The sequence below is a fragment of the Monopterus albus genome, unplaced genomic scaffold, assembly GCF_001952655.1.
Source record: "Monopterus albus unplaced genomic scaffold, M_albus_1.0 scaffold25.1, whole genome shotgun sequence".
Lineage (NCBI taxonomy): Eukaryota > Metazoa > Chordata > Actinopteri > Synbranchiformes > Synbranchidae > Monopterus > Monopterus albus.
In genome coordinates, this window is record NW_018127905.1 from 1,765,059 (window position 1) to 1,775,204 (window position 10,146).

General features: G+C 39.6%; 1 protein-coding gene across 1 annotated transcript in view; it reads left to right on the plus strand.

The window, feature by feature from the left end:
• cd68 (CD68 molecule) overlaps positions 1-3,512 on the plus strand; it is an 8,351-nt gene extending 4,839 nt beyond the window's left edge. Inside the window, exons 4-6 of the mRNA XM_020594973.1 lie at positions 215-284; positions 1,966-2,139; positions 3,063-3,512. Coding sequence (XP_020450629.1) covers positions 215-284; positions 1,966-2,139; positions 3,063-3,202 — 384 coding nt within the window. The 3' untranslated portion in view covers positions 3,203-3,512. The remainder of the gene's footprint in view (positions 1-214; positions 285-1,965; positions 2,140-3,062) is intronic.
• Positions 3,513-10,146: the final 6,634 nt, after the last annotated feature.

Consider the following 10,146-nt stretch of genomic DNA (forward strand, 5'->3'; position numbering starts at 1 on the left):
TACAGGAATCTAGTAACTTTCCCTTTCCCTTCACATTCAATAGGGTTTAGAGCCTTTTAATATTCACTGTCACAGTCCTGTTTGTTCATTGAAATTCAAACCAAACGTTGCATTTGATTACAGTAATGATTTAAATAGCTGCACATAGCACCCTATCTTGGACCACTGGATAACAGCCTTGGTGAAAAGCTGTCTTGTTTTCTTGTTTCCTCAGAGCATTGCTGATAATACTGTCTACGTTTATAACTTGTCTTTTAACCTCTTCTACGCCTTCAGCAAAGGAGGTAAGTTAAGAATCTTCATGTTTTATTCCAGTCTCTACATATGATTTACTCCCATGTTATCACACTTTAGACCCTTCTATTTGGGTCACTGTATGTTCACAGGTGGGTATTGTAGTGTGAGGACCGGTCTGAATTTTATACTGTGGAAGTGAAGACATTTTGGGAATATTCTAATGATGACAATACGTTTAATTACATAGGGCTTTTCATGGACCTCAGAAATGCGTTGCACAATAAAGAAAGCAACAAACACCAGCAATAATATAAAAAAGCAAAGCTTAAGATTTAAAAGGACAAAGTAGATGAAGGTAATAAAATGCAAAAGGAGAAAGGGTGGATGGTAGAAATTACAGGTTAAAAGCAACTTTGAAAAGGTGGGCCTTGACTGCTGTTTTGGAAGTGCTTAGTGTGGGGCCATTTCTGAGTGCTGGGGGTGGGGGGAGCAATGGCACAAGCTCTGTTGGCCCAGGTTCAGTGCTAGGTCCTCTGGGGCAGCATCATCTTGACTGGTCCTCGCTTTCTCACGTCGCTTCAAAGGGCTGCTGAAGGTTAAGACTTGGTTTAGGTCGGGCTGGATGATTAATCAAATTTTATTTTTCACTTAGGATTTTGGCTTCCAGGGGTTACAAAAACAAAATAAATTAGATAAAAATATTATGATGCTATATTCTGTTCTGTAACAATGGTTGCATTTTGTCTTGTTATAAGCCCTCTACAGTGCCAGCTTTTTGGCTCGCATCTGGTGAAGTGAAACATTACTCGAACACCTGAGCTTGTTACTGTACGTGTAATAACACCTCTGCCAGTAAAAAGTTTGAGTAATCTATCAAAACAACCACTAAACAAGCATAAACCTGCAGCAAAATGATCATTTCAGCGTTGCCCACAGTCTGTCATCCACCTCCAGTTTGTCTTAACCAGTGGCACCTGCAGGATTATATTTCATAGTTCACACAAGAACTGCCTATGGCAGCAAAATCTTGCTTTAATGAGCAACTTTTCTCATTATAACAAGATACTTTGCTCATTTATATGAGATACTTTCACGTTAAACGTTTTTCATGTTATTACGACATACTGTATTTTCTCATTTAACGACGTACTGTAGGCCATTTTGTCAACATGGTGTATTTTCTTATAATAATGTGACCCCTGCACCACTCGGAGTGAGCTCAGCGTGCACATCGTCTTTGAACAGCATATCCATAGCTCATTCAGTTCAGCAGCCTCCCATACCAACTTTCCACACAATCACAGATCTGACACTTAACTCCATGCACAATAATTAGTCTGCCAAAATACACATGAATGCAGCTCATGAGCGAATAAAAGATAAATACCCTGAACATGTCCCGATGATGGTACAGGCATTTTAGGGAGGTTTAGGATTAGGATTAGGCACAAGTAGTGGTTATGGCTAAGGTCAGGGTAAGTCTCACGGAGGTGAATGTATGCCAACGTAAAGTCCCCACCAGGAATGTTTGCGCATTCAACTGTGTATAGACAGAATGTGTGGAATTACTGTTGAGCACATGATGCCTGTAACAACTGGCCTATTTTCACTACAATGCAGTCTAACGTGTTTTGGTTCCATATCTGATCATCAGCATTTGTTTTTTGGTTTTTTTTTTACAAGAATTGTCATTATGGAGCTGAGCACTGCCTTGTTTGACTGTTACAGAGAAGAAGATGTATAGTGCCCACAACGCGACACTGCATCTCTTTGCCGCAAAGATTGGACAATGCTACTCCTGCAAGAGTGACTCCATTCACATGGGGGAGGGAATGTACCTGGATGTCACTCAAGACAGGATGCAGGCTTTCAATCTGACCAAGAGTGGCGACTTTGGCTCTCGTAAGTGTCCTCATGAAGCAAAATGAATCCAGGAGCATTTTATCAATACATTTAACATATACCACTTGTTAGTGTACAGTAGTTATTTTCAGTGTGCCATAATATTATATATTATAATGTACATGAGTTGTTGCATTGAGGGTTTTCTATTACAGCAATGCATTTATGACCTGAAGCATACAGCAGACAACACTGCAGTGTCATCAAGACAAGCCTCTGACTGTCCCCGAGTGTTTCAGCCAAAGCCCAGAATTAAACTCATAGAACATCTGTGGAGAGACCTAAAGATGGCAGCTCACAGACAATTCCAATTCAGTCTGCAGTCTATATTCACAAAAGAGCCTAAAAAGAAGTTTCCACTTTGGCATTGTGGTTTATTGAGTGGAGACTGTTCCATTTTAAATGAGCTCTCCAACACTGTATAGTGTGCAAACAGTGAAGGGGTCAGAATACTTCCTGAAGCCACTGTATGTGCAAAACTGCACACATCGTGTACTTGTAAAATAAATTATTGGACAACAGCGCTGGGCCGTAGCGCGGTACTAGTAACATGGTCCTGTATTAATATTACTTCTCCAAGTAACGAGTAGTGTACAAAGATAAACAAACATACGTGTCACACTATTCTGGGCCGTGGATGCAGCAAGATGCATACTGAAGCAAACATTTGTATAACTTTGGATCTGGCTGCCACATGGCTCTGTAATGGCATCTAAAATGGAAAAAAATAATGCAGACTTCCATACCTGTTGTTTGCCAAAATGACACTATTTAAATGGGGCTATTCAATACTGAGCTCATTGGTTTAGTTACAGTTGACATTGTGAGCTAACAACATCTTGCTCGCCACTTCAGACCTGGTCGCAATAAATAAATCATTTGTTGTTTAAAATGTGTGAATTTCTGTGTCATGTCTTTTCCAGCTAACTACTGTCCTGCCGACCAGCCCAATTACCGCATTGCCATTGCGGTGGGAGTGGTGTTGCTGGTGCTCATTATCGTGGTGGTGGTGGCCTACCTGCTGAGCCGCAGGAAGAGGACCGCCGGCTACCAGTCTCTGTGAGGGGGACTAGCTGGAGGTTGATATACATCGAAGGCTTTCTCTGGTGTTCAAAAGCACTTCCACTGAAGCCTAACCTGCCACGTTTTTGACTTTATGTCCTGGTTTACTCATTAAATGCTGTTTAAAAACAGTGTTTTATCCAGAGCTTACCTAGTGTGGAGACTGGAGTAGCAACTCTCAGTGCTCCAGTTTAATCGGTAAATAAATTGGTACATTTTAAAAGCTGTCACAAATTGATAAATCAAATTAGGACATAAAAGTTGTATTGATAAGTTCAATGTAAAAAAAATAAATGCCATCATTAAATTTGCCAATTCATCTTTCTATTGTGACTTTAAATGCTGAAATAGAATTTAAAAATTTAGTTACACAAATTTAGAAAGCATTCAAATTGAACTTTTTATGCCATTAATTTATGTTTGCCTTTCAAATTCCATCATGCAAGTGATTAGTTTTCCAATTTAAAATTGAGCGTTTTGACAAATATAATTTAACAACTCTTCGCTATTGAATCGTTGTAGATGTGTGAGCAGTGTGTTACCTAAACAGTAGATCCACAGTCCAAGCTTCACCACCACAGACGGAGCTCTGATTGGCCACACTCCGGCCAGACAGAGTAGCTCACTCTGCGCCTCAGGTTAAACTTTTAGTTTAGTTTAGTTTAAATTAATTGATTGATTAAAACTGAATGTAACAGAAAATGAAAATTTTGATGGAATACAATTCATTCTTTTTACAGTATGCAGGCATGGACGTACAAAGTAATGAAGTAAAATTTAAAAACCAATTTAAAAGCCAATTTATTTTCATTTTGAAAATGAATTATTCATTATTCAATGAGACATTAAAAAAACAGAATAGAAAAAATATATATCGTATCGTTTGAGTTTAATAATGCATAATTTAAATGCTAATTTTATTAATTGATTATTTGACAATGGCTTTTGTATTATTCATCTAGTGGCATATTGTAGACTCCATGTGTACAGTATGAAAAGCCAATATAAAACAATATTTTTACAGATTTAATATGTCGGTGGCCAATTTTATGCCAGAGACAGAGTTAGAAGAATACTGGTCTCATCACGGTGGTCAAGCCTCTGAAACAAAATCACCATAATGGGACGCTAAATATATGATGCTGGTAGTGACAAACTGATATCATGCATGTGGAAAAAAAAACTGACCAGAATGTCTCATCAGAATCAGGTTAGGTTATTATTGTTATTATTATTTTTTACAAAGGACGGTCAGTGTATTAGTGGACAATACCATAATAAACATGTAATTTTTTTAAATACAACTTTTGATAAGAGGTTAATATTGGTGCCTTTTATCAGTCTAGCAAAATTTGGATGTTAAATAACCTGTCTCAACAAATACAATATCGTTTAAATGTTCCATTACTGGTTTAGCATTATGTATGAAATGTTTTGTTATTGTTTTGTTTTTAAGAATCAAATCTTGTGTATTTTGTCATCCAGGGATTTTATTTTATGTTATCCAGTCACTGACTTCACAGGTAATTAACCAGAGAATATTTCTATTAGTAATCAACACAAAAGGGAAAATTACAGGGATGGTTTTAAGGGATTATTATTCTTATGATCATAATCATTAATTGCACTGATTATTTTTGTCTTTTTAATGCTATACTTTGACTTAGCCAGTGTTTTCATATAAATGCATGCATAGGCCATCCATTTGGATCAGTAATGTGTAATCCTGAGCAGTAGCATTTGAAGGGTTTACTGTACAGTATCGTATCTCAGGAATCCATCAGTCTCCTCCACTAAGTCTACTCTGATATACTATACTGGCTTAAAGGATAAGGCCAGTCATTTATTGTATTAACTGCATATTCCTCACTCCCCATACAGCGACTAAAACTAACAATGATGGGCCTCTACTCACCGTTAATGTCCGTTAGTGTGTCAGTCCTGGGTGATCTTATTCATCTGTGCCATAGACCTCCGCTGTTGTTCAAGAATGATTAAAAACACATCAGGGAAACGTACTGCTGCATTGGGTGACATATTTCCTCATTACAAAACACCAGACCCTGATATTTAAGTTGACTCTTGCTTACTTCAGATGTTGTAAAACGTTATGGCCATCTTGAGCCTTTGGGGCAACATTTAAAAGAAATAATCAGGGTCTGGTGTTTCGTAATGAGGAAACGTATCACCCAGGGTGTTTGTCTGATGTGTTTTTAAATTGTTTTTGATCAACAATGGAGGTCTATGACACAGATAAACAAGATAATCCAGTTCTGACTGACTGATAACATTAACAGCGAGTAACGGCAAAACGTTGGTTTTAGTCTCTGTATGAGGACTGCTGAAAATAGAGTTAATGTAGAAAATGACCAGCCTCATCCTTTAAAGAAGTAGTTTGACATTTTAAGAGACATTTGAGATTATTACCTTAGCCTGGCACAATGAGTGGAAACTATTGGAAGCAGCTGCAAAGCAAACTGTCTCCTGGCCCTATAGCTTTATATATGGACAGGTATGAGAGTGGCATCAATCTTGTCAACGGACTCTTGTCAAGAATGCAAATTTCTCAGAATGTCAGAGTAACCCTTTAAACATGAAAACCTGCCATTGCAGAGTTGATTTGCTTGTGCATTAATTGAAACTGAGTGGACATAACAAAAAAAAACATGGTGTTGAGAAAACAGCCTCATCAGAATGAACTTTGAATTTAAAGAATTGCAAACTGAGCACATGAGTAAAATAAACAAAATGATAATGGCACTTCATGTTAAAGGGTCACTTCACCCAAAAGACAGAGACTTATGTTGTGTCTTATCTCTAGTGGTATCCACCCCTGCAGGTGGCTTCAGTTTGAGATGTCACCTTCTCAACCTTAAGCACAGTTGAGGTTGGTGAAAATGTGTTTGTACTCCTCATAGCATTGAAAAATGTCATCTAAAGAATACATAGTAGTGTGCATTTCCAGAAACTATCTCCCGGTACTCAGTATGATTCACAGACGTACCTGTCAGCGGCTTTCCTAGGGACTATTTCATCCAGTAGAATATGGCTCCACTGCATTGTGGTCAGGCCTATCTGTAGCTGATCTGATAAACCATGAAACTGTCTCTAGAGAAACAAGCTGGTGAAGGGTTTGTCAAATGTCATTCTTCTATGCTGGGATGCATCACACATGTATATTAAATATATTAATTTACCTCCACTGTTTTAGTCTGGATATAAATATCTGAAAACCTGGACAAAAGAAAACAATATCTGCATGGTTAGATACCACAAGAGACCCAAAAAAATCTGTTTTGTTTTGTGTGAACTGGCCCTGTCAGTGTTCTGAAGAGCAGACTAGACTTAGCTTCAGTGAAAATGAACATGTGCCTGTGTTAACATAATAAAACAGTGGCACAGACTGTGTGAAGGGCACGTTAGTGATTGATTCCAGCCAGTCACTAACTGTGTCAATGTTCCTCAGTGACTGTCAGCTTCTGCAGTAGTTGTAAAGAGTATATGAGCTGTAGCGGAGGACAGTAGGACTCACTGAGCTGATGAAGAGTCAGACCTGCTCCTCACAGCTGCAGTTCCACGTTTTGTCCATTAGGTGATGCTGTGAAATTAGGAAATAAAGAGAAATTAGGGCCCTTGCTGTGTGTACAGTTCTCCACAGTGTGTGAGCACTATTAACTGTTTTTAACTTCTTGTGCTAATAAAGACATATTTCTAAATGTATATTTGTGTCTAATTTACAGCGTTCTCATTAGAGAGAACTGTATATAAATAGTTACACCAGCTATACATGGAATGTTCCAATGATATTTATATGTATTAACACTGAAGTGAAGCCATTCTACACAATGAGTACTTGTACTGTTGATACTAAAGGCTAAAAACCATTATAAAGCCTCATCCGGTTCTTTCAAACCAGGAACTCAGAGGGACGACTCAGACCACTTGAGTATATAAAAAATATATCCGTGCTGGTTTATTCAAAAAGTCACAGGCAAGAATTCACACTCCAAGTCCAGAGATCTTCCAACCCCAGGCTGCCCAAGCAGCCCGGAAGCAGCAAGACCCCGAACCAAGCATTGCTATACAATATTAATCCTTTCTGGGCTGTCGAACCGTGACGTCACCTGATAAGCAAGCCTTGCAGCTGCCATAACGTTTAGCCAAAACATGAGGAAAAGTCAAGGTGCGTGACTGTTGTTTTCGTGGTGTGTATCTAAAACAATTGGACATAACCTTACACATTAAGACAAATATTAAGACTAGCATTACAGTTGACACTAACAGCAGTTTTCCTGTAACCTTGACGTGCCTGCAGTCTGCACTAAACATTCATAGACAACAAATCTCTGAATATCTATCTAACTAAAAAATAACCTAACAATACTTTATTACAAAAGTAGAACTTTGAATGCAAAACTTGGAATGGTATTAATGTTTAATAGTCTACACCTAATAGGTGCAGATGTAAGGTCCATCCATCCATTATCTATACCACTTATCCTGAGCAGGGTCGTGGGGGGGCTAGGGCCAGTCCCATCTGGGTGAGAGGTGGGGTCCACCCTGGAAAGGTTGCCAATCTATCACAGGGCTGACACTTAGACAAACAACCACACACACTCACATTAACTCCTACGGGCAATTTAGTCACCAGTCAACCTAAGCTGCATGTCTTTGGACTGTGGGAGGAAGCTGGAGTACCTGGAGAGAACCCACACAGGGAGAACATGCAAACTCAGTACAAATGTACTGATCAGCCACAAGGTTCAAACCAGGTACCTTGATGTGAAGTGACAGTGCTAATCACTGTTCCACCAACAATAATAAATATTTCCCATAGAAATTAAAGAAAATCAGTGTCTACATCTAACATCTCCATCAACTCCCCCCATCTGCTGCATTTCTCAAAACAAAAAGGTGTTTGTGTTAAATAACAGCTGTGATTAGCCACACAAGCTATTCGGCCAATCCTGACCCCCGTTTCAAACAGCTGGTGTCCTGGCTGAGAGGAGGCATGTTGCAGGGACAGACACGGGGCGGGACGCGCGCACCCACATCCTCAAAGTAGTTGCACAACTTCCTGCGCTGCAGCCTGCAATACGCTGATGAAGACGGATAGAACAGAAAAACATCTGCTCCTGAAGTTCTAGCAGGCTTTGTGATCATGGCAGGTAAAAGGACGCGCTGTCAATACGCACGTATCTCATAGTTTTAAATGAACAGTGAGGGACGTGAGCACGAAGATCCATGTTGTTTGTCCAGTGATGAGATCCAGATGTGTTCTGCTTAGTACACTGAAGCTGACTGCATGCGCCCATGGAAGCCAGTGTGTGTGTGTGTGTGTGTGTGTGTGTGTGAGCACGCTTACCACTTGGTGACCTTGAAGTCTTCTCTCTGTGTTTCCAGATCACCCAGATTGGCCTGAGTATGTATCAGCTCATTAGCACCAGTTTGTTTATGGCCAAAGGCTTTGGTCATGTGCAGGTTCATGTACTTGTCTTCATTGCATCTCTACTGGTAAGCTCACACATCACTCTAATATTACACTGGCGACCTTGAAGTCTTCTCTCTGTGTTTCCAGATCACCCAGATTGGCCTGAGTATGTATCAGCTCATTAGCACCAGTTTGTTTATGGCCAAAGGCTTTGGTCATGTGCAGGTTCATGTACTTGTCTTCATTGCATCTCTACTGGTAAGCTCACACATCACTCTAATATTACACTTTATATCAGTAGTGGAGTTGGGGTCTGGGGGTGTGAATATATAAACAATGAGACAACAAAATGTTGTCAACTGCCGTACCAAGTTAGTGCTCTTTTAATTTTTTATCTACTTATATTAGATATTAGAGCAATGGTGCAAACTGATCAGCATATGATTCAAAACATCATTTGGTGCAGCCAGCCCCTGCCCTCAAAGCTCCACCAGTTCTCCATGATGCACCTGCTCACAGTTGTTCCAGCATGTCGGAGAGCTGGCTCTTGTGTGGACTGAGGCTGTCTCGTCATGTGATCCCAGGCTGACTCCATGATGTTAGGATCAGGACTCTATGGAGGCTACACCGTCTGCTGCAGCACTGCTAGTTCTTTTCTCTGAAGATAGTTCTGTATGGCTCTGGTGGTACCGTATGTTCAGGGTACACTATACATATACAGTATACAACAAAACTGAGCACACCCTATGTATTAATTAAATTGCATTCATTGTGTGATTTACAGTCTGTACAGTCAGAGCTAATTTACTGATAGATCTTGTGTATAATTAAAAACCAAATATTACATATTGAAAACACAAGCCCCAAAGTTCAGCCTCAGTGAGGACACCTGTTAAGGCTAAGTGCGTGAACAACCTGCGAACTTTCTCAACCAGGGTCATGTCTAATACAACACGGCTTGACATGGTGAGGAACTGTCTGAACATATAAGAAACCAGATTGTGAGACTTCATAAAGATGGTGAGGAACTGTCTGAACATATAAGAAACCAGATTGTGAGACTTCATAAAGAAGGGAGAGGGCACAAGAGCATCATTAGCAACTGAACCTGAGCACAGGACACAGCTGCAGCAGTGGTTAGGTGGCATATGTAGAGCCATACTACCGATAACAGAAGGTGCAGTGGTAGTCCTCAGTTCACAATTCACTGTTTACACACCTCGAATAAACAGATGGGTAAGTGCTTCTGACTTGGAACAAGGATTATTTGTGGAAATAGGTGTTAAATCTGCCAAAAAAGGACCAAAAAGTGTGGAATCTCATTTATAGATGGTGAACTGACTTTTGTTGCAGGCAGTTTTTAAATGTGGAACTTTCATTATAATCAAATGTTTCTGCTTTTCATGTTAATTGGCTTTATTCTTTTCAGGCTTTGACCTTAGTTACTTCACATTTTAGTGACACCAACCAGCAGTGTGCTCACTTTTGTTGTACACTGTATATCCTCCAAACCA